Below are 23,335 nucleotides of genomic sequence, written 5' to 3' on the forward strand. Positions count from 1 at the left end.
AGAGTAGTTTTGGATGCCTCTGATTCATATCAAAATAAAAAATATTTTCAGTTAAATTTTGAATATATGTTATATTAAACTAATTAATTTTAAATCATATTAAAAATTTTAGTTAAAGATACATTTCTATCAAAATATTTTTATATTACATTTACATTTTAGATGTTAGAAAATTAGGACTTGTATAGCTTATACTATATCCTAGGGTTCGTATTATTTTAATTATACTTCAAAATTTATTATTGTCTTTAGATGTTTAATTAAGGAACTTTATAATCTATATATATATATATCCGTATAATTCAATTTATATATATATATATATATATATATTAGTATAATTAATTTTTTTTACTTTTTTTAAAAAAAACTACATGGACTTTCAAGCTTAGCTCTAAAACCTATCAGTAAAAGTTTAATATGAGAAAAATGCCTATTTAAAAAAAAAGTAGATTTATGAATTGAGCCTTTAAAGGTCAGATTTATAAGAGTCAGCCTAATTCTTTTTAATAACTTTGTATGTATCTCATACGTGATTTTATGCATAAGGAGCTAGGTTTTATTGTTAATTTGTAAATAGGTTTAAACAAAATTTTTAAATATTTATAGATAAACTTACATATATAACACATATATATTTATATATGCTAAATTTAGTTAAATATGATTTTAAATATTTACATTGATGGATTGGCATCTTATTTTAAGTAATTAAATTTTATCTCATTTAATTTGAAGATGTATTGACTTGAATTTCAAAGATAGATTCTATTTCAAATTTTGAAATTTAAAATTACTCGAGTAATTATTTATACTAAATATAATTCAAATTTTCAAAGCTATTTCAATTATTTAAATTGATCTCATATATAAAATATTTTAATAAGAGGTTGCGAGAAAGTTTTAAATTAACTAGGTAAATAATTATTTTAATATGTATAATTTTGAATGTCATTTGTCATTTTGTGTACACTCCAAATTGTAACATGTGTCACTTTTAAGTACTCCAAATTGTTCAAAGTACTTTTTTCAAAGCAAATAATAAATACTCTATTTGAAAAAATTATAATCTATAATAAATCATAAATGGGTTGGCTATAAAAAAGATTATAAGTTTAAAAAGGAATATTCTTTTTTATATTTATTTGAGTTTAAAAATTATATAATTGACAATATTTAATATAATTTCATAGATCTTAAAAAAGTATACTTGAATTTTAAAACTTTTACCAATATAGTTTTGATGATCTATAATTTAAATAAGGTTGTCAAATTCAAATCAAATTTTCCTCCCATTTAGATATTATATCAATTATAAATAAGTAGTATTGTCTACTATTTTCTTTTCATACTTATAGATTTAATCAAGAGTTGAAGAACAATATCACTCTAAATATTAATAAAAGTTACTTTTGAATGTTAGTTGAACAAAAAATTATAGAAAAAGATCCAAAAATATAGACAAATAAAAAAATATGCAGAATGATCAAAATAATTTTCTTGGTCTATTTTTATAATTTTAAGGCCCTTTTCAATAATTTTTAGTCAACTAAGGATTAAAGTTATCATTTGTTATTTAAGAGTGTATTACACATTTTCAAAAATTAAAGGAGAACATTATACCAAAAATGAATTTAGAGAAAAAATTTACTATTTAACCCTTTAATTAATTTTGTAACATCCTCAAGCCTATTTGCATGACTAATTTATATAAAAGCAAGATTTTGTTTTGGTATTCTTTAAGTGGTTCTGTGCTTTAAATATTTATATATACAAAATAAAAAGAATGGTTACATTATATCTTCTATAAAATAAGTTAATTTTATCCATCTTCATTTATATTTAAAATTTTAAAACTCAAATTATTATGAAATGTTGAAATTTGATAAACTTTCATAAAATTCAATATTCTTGGAAGGGTAATATATTGGTTATTTATGGTGTGAAGTTTGAAATTTAAAAATACTCATATTTTTAATTAAATAATATTATTTTTGCTTGTTAAAAAATAATATTAACTAATTTATGATATTTTTCTTAACCAATCATTTTATTTAATTAGTAAATATTGAGATTTGAAATTGAAATATATAATCAAATTAAGTTAAAAGTGTAAAAAATATTGACCAATTAATGTGCAAAAAATTATATCTAAAAACATATCTTTGATAAAATAATTTACCAAATCAATCTTAACTTCTAGAAGTATTTCAAGTTTTGGTAAGATTATATTTTGAGTAGGATAAGTTGATAATATTGATCAATATATTTACCTATTTTGAATTGCCAATATGATGTAGTTAATAATAAAAGACTTTAAGTTCTTAATACAAAAAAATTTTAAGTTTAAATTTTAAATTTTAAGCTAGATAAATTAAAATTTCAATACATGATGTTTAGAAAGTTTGTCAATTTTAATTTGAATTTTCATCCTTATATATATTATAGTATATATTATAATAATTAAAAGAGTAAAATATATTGACTTCTTTTCTAATTTATTTGAATCAAATAGACATCCTTCCTATTTTTTAAACATATACAAAACTTCCCTAGAACTAATAGTTTTAAAACACAAACCTCCTCTCTATTTTAAAAATGTTATTTTTATTTATCCAATCATTAATTAACCATTAAGTCATATATTAGATCAAAATACCCTCTTTAAATATAGATGTTATTTAACAATATTCAATATACCTAAAAAAAATTTAATGCATATATTTTTTAAGCATTTTATTCATATTTTAAACTTTTTAGTTTTGCAAACTTATTTATTTGATATTTTTTAAAATATAAATACACAAGTTGTCTAAAATATATTTTAAACATGTATATACAAAAGATTAATGAAATAGGGAAATAATATATAATGATAATAAATTAGTCAGTATAATTTGTGTTTATTTTTATTTTCACTATTTATTAATTTGATCGCAAAATTTCTAAATTACTTATTTTAAAATTGTTACATTTAATTATTTAAAGTTCCCTAAATTGAAGGGGGAGAGAATAGACAAACACATTATGAGAAAATTTAACACTTAGACTTTTTAATATAATTAAAATTTAAAAATTAAAACATCTAACCGAGCTCTAAATTATACAATCCAACCTATCACTATTTGACTAGGATGGGCTCATGAGTTCGACTCATATTACCAACTTTAATTAAAATTAAAAAAAATACTAAAATCTAATAAGAAAAGTTCCAGAGATTATGATCTTATACTTTCAACCGACATGTCAAGTTTAAATGCAAATAGAAAAAAAATTAATAAGATGTAACCTAAATTATGACAGGGCTGCATTATATAATAAATTGATAAAATTGTTTTAGAACCTAACTTCTAAGAAAAAAAATTTATGATAAAATTATTGATGTCATTGAATTTGATAAAGGGTTTTTTTTTTCCTTGTATGGATATGGTGACATTGGGAAGACATATTTTTGAAGAAAACTTTCTACTTTAAAATCTAGAGGTGAGATAGTTCCAATATAGCATCAAGAGGGATAGCTTCTTTAATGTTCCTAGTAGGACATACAATTCATTCAAATTTTGTATCCCTCTTATTGTGACTGAAATCACTATATGTGGCATGAAATAGGGGAGCAACTTAGCTAAATTATTGATTTATAAGTCATTGATTATATGAGATGAGGCTCCAATGGCACACAAATTTTGTCTTGAAACTCTTGATAAATGCTTAAACGATATTCTAAGTTAAGCAACCTATTAGTTGGTGATCTTTCTTTTAAAAAAAAAGTTGCTATGTTTTGGTGGAGGCATCAAGCAAATCTAGCATTCCTGTTATTCTAGATGGGTTAAGAGAAAACATTATTTTTGCAATCATTAACTATTTATTTTGGGATAATTATCAACTTCTTACACTAATAATAAACATGAGATTTCTAACAACAAACAATGGAGCATCTATTAGTGCTCTTCAGAATTTTATTGAATGGATTATCTTGATAGGACTACTATTAGAGCTAATAAAAGATTTATGAGCATTAAGATCCTATCTGATTTGTTACTGAATGGTTCAGATAATCTAATAAATCCATATTGATTGGACTTTCTTAGATTTTCTTACCAATATATATAATTCTTCATATTTTAGATATAGGCAAATTAATTAGCTCCTATGATGCTTTATTGACTATGGTAAATAAACAAATACATATTGTCCCTGCTTTTAGGAGAGAAAGTTGTATTCTTGAACTTTGATAGTGTTTATTGAAGATGATAGATATATAAATTTACTTAATGACTTACACTTTACATATTTTATAAATTAAATTACAATGCCAAGACACTTAAATTATGAAATAAGGCTTAAAGTGGATGCTGTAATTATTTTAATGTGAACTAGAACATTGATAAGTTCATGAGGTTGTACAATAGCACACGTCTTATAGTTATATCAGCTAGAAAACATGTTATTGAAGCTCAATAAATATCTGGATCAATTACAAAGACAGTATATATTGTTCTATATTCATTTGATTCTAAGTTATCATTTACTATGAAAAGGAGACTTTTTTTCCCTATTATATTGGCCGTTTGCAATGCCCATTAATAAAAGTTAGGATTAGATCTTGTGTCATGTTAATTTGTACATATGTCATACTATTTTCACCAATGATCGATTATATGTTGTTGTTTTCTTGTGTAAGAAGCATGGGGTGTCTAAAAATATTAATTCTTGATGAGAATGATCGCTTTAGAGATATAATTTTTAATGTTGTTTATAAGAATGTCTTTGATAACTTGATTTAAATAATTATAAATTTTTATTAATCTATTTTCCATCGCACAATATGTATTTAGTTTTTACCATTTATTTTACTTAATTTATATATTTAATATTAAATAATTATAATTATATAATCCCATTAGATAATATATATGGATAAAGTGTCTACTATAAATTACTCTTTCAGATTTATTTATAAAAACTATAATATAAAACATATGCATCGCATGGATATTTTAATAGCTTTTATAATTGTATAAATAAGTGTAATTTAAAATTTATAAGTAATTTTATTTATTTATCTCCTTTACATTTTACCAATGTTAAAAATTTTATTTAATAATTGAATTCATCAAAATCCCCGCTGCTCTTTATTCGATTATATTGCAATTGAAAATTAATATTATAAAATCTAGTTTTATTTAAAAGAGTAAAAACACCAATTGAAGAGTTTATTGGAGGCAGGTACAACCAACGAAATAGAGAAGGTTAAATGCGCTAGCGGGTCTAGCCTTTAGGGTTTGTGAAGTTCGTTGGCGAGAAAACAAAAGCAAATATGGCCAAATTCAATGTTGTGCAGAAGAAAAGGAGAGCCCTACTATCAGAGAAGAAGAGACAGCTTCATGGCGACCCTATCACCGGCAAGCTTAAGACCAAGTACCAACCTCTTTCCATCTCCGGCAAACGAAAGCGGAAGCTCTTCAAAAAGTGGCGCCGAGTACTCTCTTTTCCTCCCTCTTTCTCTCTGTGTTTTTTTTTCCGTTGCCTAATGAACCTGATATTGTCTTTACTTCCGTATAATCATCCTGTATTTGATGTTGCATTAGCTCATTATTGCGTTTTGAATTAATTGAAGGAGCAAAAGGAAGCTCTGGAGAAAGGCCTGGTAACCATGGAAGATGTAGAGATGGCAGTAGCTGAAGCTGAAGGTAACGTACATTGATATTGTGTTTCAGCTTTGTTTTAATGATTATTTTTTAAAATCGTGGAATGCGTCTTTGCTGTATATATTGAGACAGATCATGTATCTCTCAAGAATTGGTATCATCTGGTGAATTCTCAAATGAAAATAGAATGTCCTGAAGTGTTACTGTCAAGGACAAATTCTTTTCATCTGTTTTGGATGATATTACTTTATTAGCTTGTAAATTTGTTAGCCTTATATTATCATGCTGGAGGCTATTAAAGCCTAAGGGATAACTATGATGTCCTGTTTTGGTCATCTGACTTCTTTGTACTCCAAGGGTTAAATTATTCCTAAATTGTGGTAAGCAATAGAATGATTTGGTTTTCATTTAATTTTTTTTTATTTTTGGGGTTTCTTTGAATGATATTATAGATTATAGTTACTTAATTCTTTTACTTGAATTGCATTAACTAATTTAAATCATCGTAAGCTTTGTGTATTTGATTCATGCCTTCTCCAATATTAAAAACCAAGTCCTCAAACATTTCTATCACCCCTTGCTTCCAACCTGCAACTCACTGTCTCCCTACTAGCATCGATGTCATTTCAAGTTGAAGAACACAGAAATGTTGTCAGAAAATTCAAAATAATGGAAAAATTCTGAGAGTTTTGCAAATAGAGCTTAGTTACTTGAATGAGGATTTGAGCTACGTCTTTTGAAGAGTTCGTGCATGATGACTCTTGAACAAAGCTCTTTAATTCAAATCTCTCTCCACAATGTGAGAATTCAGACCTCAAAGTAATAGCTTTTCTCTATCTTACGTACTCTTTCAATTTATATAGAGGATAATACACCTCCAGATTTTATACATTGATTTTAACAGGTTGTCATCATAGCATTCTTTTGTCAATGATAAAGCATTACAGTTTGCATAATCATTGTGATTACAGCTTCTAGCATGTGAGAGACATTCCAAGCCAGAAAAACACTTTTGGGTTTCCAAAATCTATCCAGAGCTAATTCGGTGAACTACATCTAACTTCACCTTTGAATGAAGTTGATAATGTATTTATAAACTGAAAAAATCTTATGACAAATGCTATTTGCTTCCTTTATGTTTATTTTGTTACCTCTACAATGAGCAGTATATCCCCAATCCCATCATAGCTGTAGTTTGTTTCTAATGGGGACAGCATGGATGCTTTTTCGTAGTTGTAGTTGGTTTGTTAAGCTGATAGTGGAAAACATATTTGATGGTTTTCTTTAAGCTTATGTTCAATTTGCTATTAGGGGGTTCCCAATCACAAGATAGTAGCAAACCATCCAGAAAGATTCACTTGAAGAAGAGCGTAAAACTTAAACAGGTGAAGCATAAAGGTAAGATTTTCATTTTAGCATGCTTTTATTCCATCTCCAGCAGGCTGGATATATTCTAAGTAGATAGAAAGATGAACCTATGTACAATTGGTTCAAGACATCTTTGTTGTCAGTCATGTACAGTTGGCATAATGTTGATTCACTTTGTTGAGGAAAGAATTAATGGAACATAATTTTATTTTTCCCCCTTAAAGAAGAGATGGGACGGAACTGTTATGTTGGTAATAGAACATCGCATCGGAGTTTGAGATGTCAAATTTCATATCTTCTTCTCTTCCAATGTTTGACTGATGCCTGTGGTGCCTTCTTACAGGTAAGAATAAAAGAAAACCTTCGGTGCCAGCCGCTGATGTTTCAGGTGACGCCATGGTGGAATAGATCTGCAATGTTTGGTATGATACTTGGAAATTTTGTCAGAATTTTTTCTTTTTAGTTTTCCCTTGATGGGAAGCTACGTTAAAGTTGGGGTGTGACTGAAACTAACCAGGGTTAAAATATTGTGATGTTGCATCCAAGTAACTAGATTGACAGTCCCTCAGAAAGGGGAAATGAAAATTATGGCTCTCAATATTTTAGGCTAATCTATGCCATATATTTTGATACAGCACAATGGCGTCTTGCAATCCATGTAGCCGACCTTACTTAGTGGGATAAAGGCTTGTTGTTGTTGTTGTTGTTGTATGCCATATATTTCCGGTCATTCTGATGTCCAGTCAAAATCTTATGCTGCATTGAAATAGTTTGTTTGCCCTTTTCACCGTTTCCTCTTCTGGGAACTTGGCTTATGGGATGTTACTGGAACTAACCAATAACAAGTAGCAAATCTAATTCAACAAACAGCCTTTTCGATTGACATTATAATCGATTTTGGGGCCCAAATAATCAATTTTTGGAAAAATTACCCAAACAACATAAAAAGTTGATAATTGATTATTGAGATAAAATCACGTTTTGAAATAAATTTTACAAAATTATTTATAAATTTAATTTTATTGTTAAATAATATATTTTATTTCTTGAAATATAATTTTATTAATAATTTAATTTTAAAAAGTAATGTCCTTTATGATAATTTGTATAGTTAAAATTAATTTTAATATTTAAACAGATTGTGATATGATATAATTAATTATAATTAAAATCAATCAATGTTAATCAATTATTTTTATAATTAATTATATTCAATTGAAATTTAGATGGGGCCGAAGCAGGGTTAGCTATATGGATAATGTAATATTGCTGTGTTATATTAATAATTAAGTTTTTAGATATATTATTTGGGGATAGATCTTCAATTATTTTTCTGGATGGCTATTTTGGCCTTGCTTTACCTCTTTATACTTTCTTTATACAAATTTGTACCACTTAAAACTATTTTTTATAAATGCTAGATCAATTTTTTCAATATACAGTAATTGCGAATTATTTTTATTATATGACATCTATCCCACCATTCTAGGTTTTGTTATCCTAATTTTTTTGCTCTATTTTTGTGACATAAACATTTGTTATCATATAAATATAATGTCGTTGATCTTATAATAATTCTCTTATCCTTCTCTTTAAAAGAAAATGTTCTGATTGTTCTCTAACCGTCAGTAGAACCAGCATGGGTAAAGATTAAAATAAAGAAGAATTATAACCAGATCTCACAAAAGATAATTAATTATTATTAGGTCTATTAACAGCTGAATTAAAATTATTGATGTGTTGTCAATGCTTTAGTTCAATTATTTAATGAACCTTATATTTTTTTTGTTTGTTTGTGAGACATTAACATAATTCTCCCATTAAAAAAATTGACACTTACATGAGATATTTTCATCTTCATCAATTATGAGCAAGTTGATAGTTTTCGTTATAAATTTATACTTACTAACAATGGCCACTAGTCACCAATAATATCATCATCCAATTTACGAAATTAGATGTCCCTGAACTCCGATATTATTCGGGTGTCTGGATCTATTCATCATGGGTTTGAGAATGTCATGCACGTTTTTGAATTAGATCTGAATCATCTCGATTTAATAATTAATATAAATAATTTAGAATCTACCTTTGTTTCTTAAGTTCAAGATATTGTCTGAGTTAAGAATTAAATATTTCCCGTCATATTTTTTAAATAAAATTGTAGACACAACTGATTTGTTTCATATCTACTAGGGTGGGTATTGTTGCTTGTGAATTATGACAATCATTCACTACCAAAATTATTCCCAGGTAGTGAATAGCATAATTACTAGTGTTGGAGTTTTCACCTTATTCCATGGTATTGAAATATGAGTTAATTCAATCATTTGAACTAACAAACTATTAAATCAGTGATTAACTGATTTAAAGAAATAACTTGTTCCCAATTTAATCATAATTCAACAATGATTTTTACCTACCACTCCTTCTAAACCATAATATAAAATATTTTTTAAAAACCTTATCTAATTCAAAATATAAAACATTAAATAACTTTTATATTTATTTTTTTTAACTATACTTCTATTTTATTATTACTCTTTTTGAAAGAAAACATACATTGAAATTTTCATTTTAATAATAATAATTATTATTATATCGAGACTTTCATATAAAATAGTTAACGATAATATAACTAAAATTTTAATTATTATTATTAGATCAAAACTCTTAGAATATTTAACGATGATATAATTAACTACAACTTATATTTTAACTTGGAGGGAGTAATATTTAAACCAATGCCTCGATCTTAGCATCTTGCCCCAAGGCCTGAATCATTCACGTGGATTGTTCAGACCAGTTTCTAAAAGCTGAGTTTCGTTCACGTTATTATTTTCCCCCCATCAAACCAAAATTCATACAGCCATGTTTGGTAGATTACAAAGTAAAAGAGCATAATAAAATGGTTGGCCAAGAAAAAATATTAAGAAAATAAAAGAAAACCAAATGGCAACGACTATAATAATACACACACATTGGACAGTGGCTAATACCATATTAGCCATTCCAATCCTTACCATTCATTCAAACATTATAAATCAAGAATGGTGAACAAGACAAGATGTAAATACAAATTTGGATTGATTTAGCATCTAATGACAGGGAATCACACATCAGAAAAAAATACTACTGTCAATTTCACAATTACACGGGACTCAGAAAGAGCATATTAAGGAAAGCAAAGTTGTGGGAGGCACAAAATTCCTACCTTTATTGCTTCTCTTCATGAAAACAAATATCTTAATTACGGAAAGACATAAACACAAGCAAACATGCTAATCACTCAGAGGAACCATCATCATCCTTCTGCTCGTGCTCAGCAACAACTTTCTCTATGAACCTCTTGCGAACACCATCGATGACAGCTTTTCTTGATTGTTCATTCCCACTCTGGCCATCGTTCAGCACAGGATCTGATTGGCATAGTACTAATCCAACACCTTTTTTTTTTTTTTTTTACCAGAACGTGCAAATGATTCACCAAAACATGTTAGGTAGAATGAGGGAGAAGATAGAAAAGAGGATCATGAAAAATAAGAAGGTAGAAGTATATGTCTCAGCTGAATTTTTTCAATCAGTGGGAACCATATGCATACAAATAGCATGAGGAAAATGATAATACGTGTTCTAAATATAGACAGGTTAATAGACAAGGAACAATAGCAAGTAATGAAGCACAGAATCTTCAATCAATAATCAGTCTTCATGACTAGTAAACGTCATACATACATGTTAACACGAAGTGACACTTAGATATAACACCGACACTTTGGGTTTCTGTGAAGCTGTACATTAGCGTCCATCTAAGATGCCAGTTTTACAGGAAGAGATGCAGTGCAGAGAGAAATGGTTTAAATATTCCCCATTTGTATCTGGAATTTCACAACACGCAGGTTGCTAGAAGAACACCACCTAATCATTCTTCCATAGAGTGAATAAATTATATTGATATAAATAATCTGACAATAAATATTGCCAGATGGTATTTGATTAAACAACATTCAATGTTAATTATGTTAAAACAGAAATAGATATCAGTTTAAATGTACAATTTAATAACAGCAATTTCGAGAAAAGCTTCACAATAGAAGCAGCCCATAAACCCATAATAGACATGAAATAGAAGAAGTAAAGCTCCTGCCTTTTTCAACAGGAAACTATTAAAAGAAATCAACAATGAAAGAAGAACATCTCAAGCCACCTATAGTTCAAGTGGTAAGAGTGGGATAGGATATGGATAAAAATTCAAAATTTAAACCCTTCAAAAATAACCCAAAAAAAAAATCCATAACACAATTGGCATGTCTTTAAGATTAATAGAATAAAATAGAAAGGGGCACTACTAATCAAAGCAAGAAAACAAATATCATAAGCATCCTGAAACAAATTAAATACCTTCAGGAGTACATCTCCGGCCAAAAGCGTGCAAGCCCACATAATTTGCTTTAACTGCTCCACTGTTGTAAACCAACAAAGTGGGAAGATTGCGATCTGGGTAGTTTGGAATACAATCAGTAGATATTATCTTGACAAATTTTGTTGCAGGGTATCTTGTAGCCAATTCTTCTAAGCATTGCATTAGAAGTCCACATTCAGGAATTCTGCCATGAAATTCATTTAAAAAGAGAGAGAGAGAGTAAAATTAAGATCAGCACAAGAAACTGTATTCTAAACTTAAACACAGCTTTTGAACATTTTTTTTATCTGATTTTCCAATAATGCAGTACAAGTAGAGGTATTTTACAGCTTGACAATGCATAAATTGGTTCTTCCAAAAAGTTTCTTCACGTTGGAGAACCAAGTAGCAATCGCCTAAGAAACTTTACTAAGTTATACATTTGAAATGATATAAATAATTTAAAGAACTCTCAAGGCATACCCTTCCTTGTAAAGGTGTACAACAACCCAAACATCAGATGGAGCCTGTGAAACCTCTCGAATAAAATCAGATCCTGATATTGGAATTATCGATCCAAACCTCAAAACTTTAGCTGCCTCTCTCATCTCGGTCAGCCTCTTCTTCCTATCAAAGAACGAGAATCAAATGAGAATATAAAGATAAAAGTCTTGCTTTAGCCTTTTTATTTTTCCGTCGAAGACGCATTACAGCAGTTGTTTCCTAAACACAACATAATCAGAGGTGTTAAGAAAGTATATAGCCAAAATAATATCATCCACCTGAATCAAAGCGGGTTAAGCATAGGGGACAAGGTCGAGTGGAAAAAAGGAAAAATAAAGGCAGTCATAAGATTTCAAATGATATACATATACGTTATTTTCATATTCTGACAGAAAATATTCTCTTCCTCATACAAGAGAAGGGGGAAAAAAACCGAAAGTCGAGTCACTAGGTTTCTGGAAATCAACATTCGTTACAAATCGAACTTCAATAACCAACCTGTACTCCTCAAGGAATCTATCATCATCGAGATCGTCTTCAAGCTCTTCGAGCTCTTGTTCCGTTTTGTCATCAATCCAGGCCTTATCTTTCGGAACCGAATCCTCATCAGGTGCAGGCGTAAACGGTGGCGGCTTGAACGCAGGTGGTTTTGGGGGTAAATTGCCAAGCTTTCTCTGGATATCATCCCACTGGGTGGACGATCCTTCCACGTCCTTGTACACAAAGTGATAATCCGCCATTGCTATCACACAACAGATCTGAGCAAAACTGGAACTTGGCAAATTCTAGACTGGGACAAAGTTGGCTCTTCAAAGATTCGTATTTTGGGAATTCGACTATCGGGGTATGATTTTTCTTGATTTTACGTTTGCTCACCGTGTCTTGAAAAAGGGGCGGTTCTTCACCAGAGTCCTTCTTCCGCGGCCTCAGAAGCGATCTTCGTGAGATCGCCGACAGAGTTTAAGCAATGACGGTAAAAGGCCGGACTCGGTGGAGCCAGGCGATACTAGCCTCTTCGGTCAGTCGAAGAAAGTTCCAGAGGCAACCTATTGAAGAAATCGGAGGTTAGGAGGAAAGTACAAGGTTACTTTGTTAATTGAGTATAAAAACATTTTTCTACGGAAAGGGCTTGGAACTTTATGGATATTTTAATATTTCATGGGAGTTTATTGTATTTTCATGACTTCTGTGAGGTTGCTTAGGCCCGTTTGGATTTTAATTTGAGAAAATTGATTATAAAACAAATTGATTATCAAAACATAGTGGTATTTGGATAAATTTTTAAAATTAATTTTGATAAAATTAAAGATGTTTGGATAATTTTTTCGGAATTAATTTTGAATGGATAAATTACAATAAAAGACATTTATTTTTATAATGTAATAATTTTTGATCAATTTTTTTAATGCAATATTGATAAAATGAATCCATGGAAAAATATAAATCAATGTATCTAACTTAGAATAAATTTAATAAAAGAGACAAATACAAATCTTAAATATTAAACATCTAGTTTATAACAACTAACGACTTGGGAGATAATAAACTATTTGAACTCTAATGACATCACGAAGATGAGCCATATCTGATAAGGATGCTGTAGATGAAGGCAAGGATGAATAGTCATCAACATGATCATCATCTTCATGCTCTATGTGGTCTTCCGTTTCATGACGCATAAATTCATAATCAGAATCAGACTGTTTTCTAATGAAATTATGTATTGCCATTGTTGCAACAACAATTTGAACTTATGTATCATAATCATAGCTAGGCATATGGCGTAAAATTACAAATCTATTCTTCCAAATGCCAAAAATTCTTTCTATGGTACACCTTAAACTTGAATAATGACAATTGAAGACCTCATTATTATTTGCAAATAAAGATAACCTCCTAAAATTAGAAAGATGATAGCGCTCACGTCTATACGGTCCAACATATCCATTTGGGTTTGGATAACCAGCATTCACCAAATAATATTTACCTTATAAAAAACAAGATTAATTGACATGTTTGTAATTTTAAGTCTAAGATAACTAAATTTTTTAAAAAAATAAATATACCTGAAGGCGGATGTGGGAAGTTCATTGAAGGAGTTGTGAGAGCATATTGAAATATGCAAGAGTCATGTGCAGTACCCTCCTATCCAGCCAAGACAAATGTAAAACATATGTCCCAATCATAAACCGCCATTATGTTGTGTGTTGAAATTCCTTTTCTTCCAATATAGTTTTGTTGTTCACTAGCATTGACCACACATGGAATATGTGTACCATCAATTGCTCCAATTGTATTTTTTAAAAAAGGCCAATATCGTTTATCATTTTGCAATTTTATTGATAGATGATGTAATGTTCGATCTTGTGGCTTGATACATTCCATTGCAAGCATATTACAAGCTGATAAAACATCATGAAAGTGCCTGCTAATAGTTTCTCCTAAGTGTTGAAACCTATCTTGTGCCATCTTATTTCCTAAGCCATGTGCAAGCGTATTTAAAAATATTGCAACCATTTCTTGGACCCCCATTCCTCATCTCAGTAAATATTTCCCTTACAGTCTAGTCCATGAAGAGTGAAATACACCATGCATACAGGTCATAGTCATTTCTGATTTCATCAATTGCATCAACATGTTGCATAACTTCAGCTATTGATGTTCCATTTACATGAGTTGCTTCTATCTCTGATATACTAGCTATTTTACTGATTACATTAGCTATTACTTTTAAGGTGGTCATTTTTTTCTTTCTCTTACTGTTGCATTCAATCCTCTTCCTCTTCCCACTACCTCTACTAGTAGTTCCCAATTCCTTCCCATTACCTTCACCATAGATTCCCTGTAAAGTATTTAGAATTACTCTTTGGAACTCACCACTTACTCCAGTAGCAACTCCTAAAATTTCATCATTGTCCCCTGAACCTTCTTCAAGATCTACACCTCGTTGTTTCATATATGGGCGATACTCATCTTCTTCCTCATCTTCAACTCTATGATATTGATAAGGGAGGGCTCTACTTGATGGAGCCCATGATCTGCCTCCTGTGGCTGTTGTATCTTGAAACAATTCACATAATTCATTTGCAAAAGATAATCCTTTATACCAAAATTTTTCATATGTTGGATCTTCCTGCACAGATATTACTGATAATATTACACAATACACATGAATAAAGAAAATAAATATATAACCTCACATAACAATGTCATACCGATATCTTTTTCTCCCATCAATCATTTGGAGCATCTACTGTGTTCTTTTCATGATTCCATCCCAACCCAGTCTCACTCAGAATCAATCTATTCCAGTCTTTCCATTCCTTTCTCAAATTATCCCATTTGTTTTTGAATTGTTACTTATCATATTTTCTTCCAGTCTTACTATTGAAGGTAGTTTCTATATTTATCCAGCCTGCTTTGCTAAAGCTACCACCATTTCTCTGCTTCTTGTGCACTTGGTCCAAGCATAAGTCAATAAAAATCTTAGTACTCCTCATATCTCACGAGGCTTTTGATTTATCCTTAGTCATTGTACTATATAAAAATTAATTTCAGCATATCACAAATCAAAAATTATCCATCAACCGCATAGTAAGCATGTTGAGGATTATAAAAAAAAATTATCAGAAAACATATATGGAAGATGAATTTGAGGAACATAAAAACGTGAAGGCTCAGTATTATCAACAGTTTAGTTCACAAAAAAAAAAATAAAAAAATAAAAAAGGCCAAATATTCTGTTCATTGTCTCCTGTCCAATTTTTTTTAAATTTTTGTTTCATCATCTCCTTAACAAAAAGCATATTCTGCAGAGGTCGGAAGTCGAAGACTCAAAAATTAAAAAAAAAACATAGACACAGAGAAACCACATGTAGAGGTCGAAGGAGACAAAAAGAGCAAAACGAAAATCATACCTTATAGAGGATATAAAATAACACCTAAAATAGGGGAGGACATACTGAATGTAGGAGGTAGAGGTCAAAGTTCAACAGAGAAGCACTGGAGGAAGGAGATCGAAGCTGGAGGGAGGAGATCGACAATGAAGAACAAGAGTGAGGAAGGAACTCGAACTTGGACAAAAGCACCGAAGGAAGGTCATTCACATCAAACTGCAGTGAAGAAGATGCTCTGCAAGCCGTCACTCATGAGACGCCACTCACGATCTGCAAATCTTGTCCAGATCGAGGATGAAGAACGATCGAGGATGAAAAATGAGGGTAAGGAAGGAGCTTGAACTTGGACAAAAGCACCGAAGGAAGGCCGTTCACATCGAACTACAGTGAAGAAGATGCTCTGCAAGTCGCTACTCATGAGATGCCACTCACGATCTGGAGATCTTGTCCAGATCGAGGATGAAGAACGAGGGTAAGGAAGGAGCTCAAACTTGGACAAAAGCACTGAAGGAAGGCCGTTCACACCAAACTGTAGTGAAGAAGATGCTCTGCAGGCCGCCACTCATGAGATGCCATTCACGATCTGGAGCTTTGAGGGAGAAGACGAAGTTTTGCAATTCAAAAGCTTGAAGTTTAGGAGTCAAGAAGATCACGTGAGGGTTGGAGAGGGCTAAGAAAGAGTTTAATTTTTTATCTATCATCTAAGACTACAATAAATGCAATAACGGTCATAATTGATTTTCAAAATGGAATAATAATCTGCTTCACTATAATGGAGTTTGGGAAGTTAAATGGAATTTTGGAAACGTGGGGTGTTTGGGTAAAAATTTTCAAAACTATGATTTTGTGGCTAAAATCAATTTTTTAGGTGTTTCCAAACAGGCTCTTAGTAATTCTCCCAAAATAAAATGGTAAAACAAACTGGCTGGGATTAGTATTCATTCTAGGGGAGATAAATCATAAATATGATAGTGAGAAGAAACAAGGAGAAAGAATAAAAACTCTAAAAAAGTAATATTGGGTAACAATTTTTTTAGAATTTTCAGTGCTAAAATATCGAAGAATGAACATTGAAGTGGGAAATTTAAATTTAAATTATAATGAAGTATTGATTTGACATTTTTTTTTATGAGGTTGTTACTGAAAAAAAGATTTTAAGGAATCAGATGCTTTTTTTTTGGTGGGGGGGGGGGAATCAATAAAGCCTTAAATTAACTAGATAATATTAAATCATTTTCTACACTCAAATGGCTATAGGCCCAAAAAACATGGTAACAAGCTCAGCAAACTCACTAAAGATGGACCACCATTCTCTAATCTCTTTTTTGTTGATGATGGTTATTTTTGCCAAAGCGGGATTTGTTCTGTGCTATATCGGGGCAGAAAGTGAGTTCTACTAAAATAGGGTGTCTTTTTCAAATAATGTGAGCCATAATAGAGCTCAACAACTTAGTGATTTGTTGGGATTTAATCGCACGGCTGACTTCAAAAAATATCCCGGTGTCCCTCTTCATCATGAAAGAGTGAACAAACACACTTATCAGTATGTGGTTGATAACATGAAGCAAAGATTGTCTAAGTGGAAGGCCAATACTATTTCTTTTGACGGTCAAAGCACTTTAACGAAGGCGGTTTTATCTGCCATTCCAATGTATTGTATGCAGACTTCTTCCCCTCCAATAAGCACTTGTGAAGAGATTGATAAATGTTCTCGCCAGTTTCTTTGGGGGTCTACCCTTGGGAGGAGACGTGTCCATCTTGTAGCATGGGATGATGTGTGCACAGAAAAAAGAAAAGGGGGACAGGGTTTACAGCATGCAAAGACTCAGAACCAGGCATTAATGATGAAGGCAGGTTTGGGTCTCATTAACAACAAACAGGCACCTTAGGCAAGGGTCATGCGGAGCAAGTACAAGTGTGGTATTGATTTAATGCCGAAGGTGGATCAATCTTGTCCTGGTTCTAATTTTGGAGTGGTCTTAGGAACACATGGGATAAAGTAAAGAATGGAATTGAGTTTACAGCTACTCAAGATAGTGAAGAGGGTGTTAGGTCGAAGCATGAAAAACATGGGCTCTTCACTGTGAAATCTGCATGCAGGATGCTAAAGGCCAACACTAATGCTCATGATTCAGTATGGGAAAAGGTATGGAAGTTATGAGTGCCATAACGCTGCAAAACATTCATATGGCTTATGTTGAGTGATCGACTTCTCAACAAGAAGTACGAGAGACATTTGAGTATGAATCCCGAGTGCAGTTTTTGCTTTGGGAAAATAGAGGATACTAGTCACGTACTCAGGCATTGCCCTGAATTGAGGAATGTTTGGTTAAGGATTGTTTCACGGGCTCGTCTGAGAGATTTATTTTAATGCTGACTTGCATGATTGGTGCAAGACAAACCTTCGAGATCAGACAAGGCAAAACTCGACCAGACAGTGTGACATGTTTACTATTGTTTGTTGGCTACTTTGGAAGAAGAGAAGGAATGACCAGACTTTTGAAGGCAAAAGAACCACTAGAGAGAATGTATTTGCTCAGGCGAATGCAATTTTGCATTGCATGGGTCGAGCACATACTCGTCTTCTGAGAGTGTAGATGCTTATCACGAGTTCTATCATACAAGAGGAGCTTCCTTCGATGACAGCATATGGTATTATGATCTGCGTGAATGGGGCATACGCAAGAACAACGGGGATTGTAGGATGTGGTGGGATCTTTAAAAGACTCCGATGGGCATAGGCTTGAAACGTTCATGGTAAGACTTGAAAAGGGAGATAATATCACAGCAGAACTATGGGCTAGTTACATGGGATTGAAAAGAGCTTGGGACAATCAGTACAGACATGTGAGAATCTACAGCGACTGCACGGAGGCTTTAGCCTTAATTAAGTCTGCTAGTTATGATCTACATGCTAACAGGGACTTGATTCATGAGATTCAGCAGTTATTGAATTTAGATTGGCAAGTTGAGTTTGCTTATGTTGGCCAAGAGAGCTCTGTCATGTGAGAATCTACAGCGACTGCACGGAGGCTTTAGCCTCAATTAAGTCTGCTAGTTATGATCTACATGCTAACAGGGACTTGATTTATGAGATTCAGCAGTTATTGAATTTGGATTGCAAGTTGAGTTTGCTTATGTTGGCCAAGAGAGCTCTGTCACTTTCTTTGGGATTCCATCTTGTGGCTGTTGTGTCGATTCCAATGTTATTGGTGTCTGATGCTCTTATTTAGTTTGTTTTGTTTTGGTTGCTTATTTTTTCCTTTTTGAAGTATCCAAAAAAAAAAAAAAAAAAACATGGTAGCAAGCTGCAACATGTCAAATTTAAGCTTAAAATTTCGAATTTATATGGAACCCAATCACAAAAAATTACAATTTTTATTTTTATTTTTTTGTAAAAAAATTGCAACCCTTCCATCAACTCTATAAAATCACTCCAGGTAAAATATATATATATATATATATATATATAATCATAATTTAAAGATCAATATTCCTCAATTGAGCTCAATTGAGAGAATTCAAATCCTAAAAATCAGCCAGTTAAGTTTGAAAATTTTGAATTAAATGCATATTATTTTTAATTTATAAAATTTGATAATAAATCATTATGAACTTTTAATTCATATAAATTCTATGTTATTAATATGTTGTTTTATGAAGCTTACGTCATATGTCATAATATCATGTGTGACCATAAACTTTTCATGTATAGATAATCTCCTGATATTTTGATTATATACTAATCATCTTGCAAATGATAGACATATTATTTCAACATATCTATGCACTTTATTAATCCAACCCTATCTAAATGAATTATAACTTATTTGCGCAGCACATAGAGTTTGGATTAAGAAATTCAAATTTTAAATGTCACATCTAAAATCTTTTATTTAAGTAATTTAAAAAACTTTAAATGGAAAAGAAAAATAAATTGAGATTCGAAACGAAAATAAAAAAATTAAAAATAATGAATTTATCTTTATTTTTTAATCGATAAAAATGAAAAAATATATAAAAAGTATAAAGATATCAATAATAAAAATATAAAAAAATAAAATATTTAAAGTGATTAAAATTTTAAATAACTAAAAATGTAAAAGAATTTGAAATATAAAGGAATGACAATAAGAATTAGACTTACATTTGAATCAAATCTAAATTCATAAATTTTGTGTATCCAACTGAAAAATCTAGTTCAAATTTAAATTCAAATCCTCATTAATCTAAATAGACCATTATCAAATTTTAAAAATCTAAGAGACTTACATATGGCAATAAGATGAGCATACTCAAGCCTATTCTTGCCAATGGTCTTGTAACCAACTACAAACTGTTAGCGCTTACCCTCTCTAATTTATAAATAAATAAATAAGCTTATCCTTCATGTCTAACCATTAAAATCATGGGATGCAACAAACCAAATCAGCATCACTCCTGGCATAATGTAGAAAACCAACCATATAGCATTAAAGATTACGAGGATGCATCTCTGAACATAATATCGTTGATTCTGCTGATATCAATATCTGACATGGGCTCAATGGCCATCTCGTCTCCCTCTCCACAGCAATTGAAACACGAGGGATCTCTGCTGAATTCATCTGAAATAAGAAATCTCCAAATTCATTATCATGAATACTTAACAAATGAATCACATCCCTAATAGCAGTGTTAACAACCAGAAAAATCTTTTTGTCAAAAAAAAAAAAAAAAGACTCCATTGAATTGGCATGCACACTTGTGGGGGGAAAGGCCCATGGGGAAAAATGATGTGTACAACCAAAAGAAGCCAACATAGAACTCACCATAAATTGTGTACAAAGATGCAGGGGAAGGTGTTGACATGAAGTTGAGGCCAATGTAGAATCCCAGTCCTAACACAATGGTCACCATAACGTAGGTTGGCACCGCCAGAGCCCAATACCTGAAAAGTGAAAGATTAGAGTTTTGTATTCTTTATGTCCTAAAAAGAGGAATTGGCAATGTTTTTCCATGTATATCTTTACAAAGAACTCTAGGAGAAAGAGCTCAGACCCAAGTCCCCCTTAATCCAACGCCCCACTAATTTTTTTTTTCTTTTTTGGGGTCAAAACGCCCCACTTCATGTAACAGCTAAATGAAGAGTTTTTTTTTTTTTTTAGATTAATTGATTATACTTGTATCATGAAGCTAACCTTAGTACAACCAAAAAATACCACTTCAAAATTTACATCCTATGAAAGTATTCACAAAAAATATGTTAGTTTATTATCCACCCAAACTAATACATATAGCGTTAATTAGAAGCCCTGAAAGTTACCTAAGCTTGCAATCATAACATGCATCAAGCTTTCTAACCTGCTGGGGTAGTATGTGATCCCAATAGAGTGTAGCCAATGCTCAGGAACATACGCCCATATCAAGAAGATAACTGTTCATAAAGAAAATTGAAAAAATTTTAAAATTTGTTAAATTCCAAACAAAGAGATCACAAGAACATTGAGTGACAAAACCATAAGTTGACCAGTGATAAAGAAGAACTTAAAAACAAAGATGAAGAACTTGCACCCTCTAGAATCCAAGACATGAGGTCATTCATACAAAAGCAGCAAACTACAACAAATAATGAAGCTAGTTCATAAAACGGTCACATAAAAATTGAGTGTTTTGAGATTCTACTTAATCACAAGTGTTATGTCTTGTAGTAATATACACTAAGAAAAAGTAAAAAGCACATAGCATAGCCTTTAGTCTTTTGTTAAGTACTTGAATGTTATTTCAGTTCAACAATCAAAGCATCCTAAAATCAAGTTTTTGTAAATTCATATAACAATACAACAACAAGCCTTATATCATAAAATGAGATCAGTTGTATAAATCATACAACCAACTCTTCAAATATATCATTCACTAATAGATTTTATTCGATAACTTCCTTAGATATCCTTCTTGGTCTCCCTCTACTTCTCACGGAGCTGAAGACCATAAACTCAACCCTACTCACCGGTGCCTTCATTGGCCTTCAATGGAACTAGTATATCACAAGTATGAATAGATAACAACCCAAAGAAACTTGGACACACAGCACATTGATCTATGCAGTTACAATGTATCGATTTCCAAATACAGAAAGTAATTGACTTCTTCAAAGTAAACAGCCTTATGCAAGGTGAACTTAGACCATCTACAAATAAAATCTAGGTACAAAAATATATACCACCATTAAGTGGCAATTGAAAACAGTAGAGAAATCTAAGAACGTCACAGCATCAAAAGGAACTCAAATAAAGATAAAAAGAAACAAGTAAAGCTATATTTATTTTTTTTAAAAAAAAAAGCATGATATTAAACAAGACCTGAAGCAACAACAACCGTATGGATCCCACAAACCATATACTTCTGAAGGCTTTGGTCCATGCTCTCCAGACAACCCAAACCCAGTTTTGTCATCAGGATCTTGAAAGGACACACGCTGTTTCGACAGACTGAGAATTCTTCTAGGACTATTGACCGAGTGGGGGCTTTCCATCTCATAACCCTTCAATTGCTTAAGCTTCTCACACTACACATGTTGCACCGTAGTTGAATCAGAACATGAGGCAAAATTCAAGAGTCCTGCAATCGCTGTAAGAAATGAGTGAGTTATCACATCCATCAGCCAAACAACTAGTGTGACAATAAACTTGAGTCATATAACTGATACATACCTATCAGCCATAGAAAAGGAGTGATCGACAGGAGAGAAAAGTAGCGGAAAGCTTCAGCTGCCTTAGGTGGCCTTGATATGATGGATTGCCCTAGGAGGTGTCCAGGTCAGTTTCCTTGGTGTGTAGTCGAGACAGCAGCTAGCTCTCGGCAACAGAGGTGTTGTCCGATGTGACCATGGACGAATTGGGTTTCGACGTCGCACAGCAGATAAGTTCCCAACTACTTCATAGTGCAGGGATGCAGGAATTCACGATTTAGAATTTACTTAAAATTTGTAATATAATAATTATTATTATAATTTATAGTTATAATTTATTAATGATCGTGATTAAGTATAACTACCAGGCCACCTAGACTTGAACAAAGGCACTACTTTTGCGACTGGATTAAATCTACCTCAATCTCTGTTAATATCCCTTGGTTGCTGTTGGGGGATTTTAACCAAATCCTAAATTTTGAAGATAAACTGAGTATTAGCCCAAGTTCTAGCGGGATGGCTGAATTTAAGAACTGTTTAAATACAGCAGAATTGCTAGAAGTTAGGCAATTTGAAACCAAATTTTACTTGGTGTAATGTGAAAAAGAACTTGCAAATGTTAAGGAGAGACTTGACATGGCTTTCTCTAATCTACAATGGATGGAAGCATTCCCCCACTAGAATGCAAGTACCTTAGCAATTGCAGCTTCAGACCACTCACCTATTCTTTTCTCTACCAACACCCAGCACAGACGCACCAAACTAAAAAGATTTTAAGCTCATGGTATAACCTGGGTGATTGTGAAGATGTAATAAGAAATAGGTGGAAGCAGTATAACTCCGGTTC

General features: G+C 31.4%; 2 protein-coding genes and 1 pseudogene across 2 annotated transcripts; 1 reads left to right on the top strand and 2 right to left on the bottom strand.

The window, feature by feature from the left end:
• Window positions 1–5,228: 5,228 nt before the first annotated feature.
• Window positions 5,229–7,746, top strand: LOC129295279 (uncharacterized). Its single transcript, XM_054933778.1, has 4 exons — window positions 5,229–5,479; window positions 5,618–5,690; window positions 6,960–7,046; window positions 7,360–7,746. The coding sequence occupies exons 1-4, from the start codon at window positions 5,318–5,320 to the stop codon at window positions 7,422–7,424; spliced, it is 387 nt and encodes a 128-aa protein (XP_054789753.1). The 5' UTR covers window positions 5,229–5,317; the 3' UTR covers window positions 7,425–7,746.
• Window positions 7,747–10,086: 2,340 nt separating this feature from the next.
• On the bottom strand, window positions 10,087–13,004 carry LOC129295278 (uncharacterized). The gene is made up of 4 exons (XM_054933777.1): window positions 12,421–13,004; window positions 11,902–12,045; window positions 11,418–11,623; window positions 10,087–10,462 (listed from the first exon to the last, which is right to left on the bottom strand). Exons 1-4 carry the CDS (start codon window positions 12,660–12,662, stop codon window positions 10,302–10,304), a joined length of 753 nt encoding a protein of 250 aa, XP_054789752.1. The 5' UTR covers window positions 12,663–13,004; the 3' UTR covers window positions 10,087–10,301.
• A 7,011-nt stretch (window positions 13,005–20,015) lies between these two features.
• On the bottom strand, window positions 20,016–22,917 carry LOC129295281 (phosphatidylinositol N-acetylglucosaminyltransferase subunit P-like; annotated as a pseudogene).
• Between the last annotated feature and the right edge of the window lie 418 nt (window positions 22,918–23,335).

Source organism: Prosopis cineraria, unplaced genomic scaffold, assembly GCF_029017545.1.
Source record: "Prosopis cineraria cultivar Desert tree isolate PC_DT_omini unplaced genomic scaffold, ASM2901754v1 PC83, whole genome shotgun sequence".
Lineage (NCBI taxonomy): Eukaryota > Viridiplantae > Streptophyta > Magnoliopsida > Fabales > Fabaceae > Prosopis > Prosopis cineraria.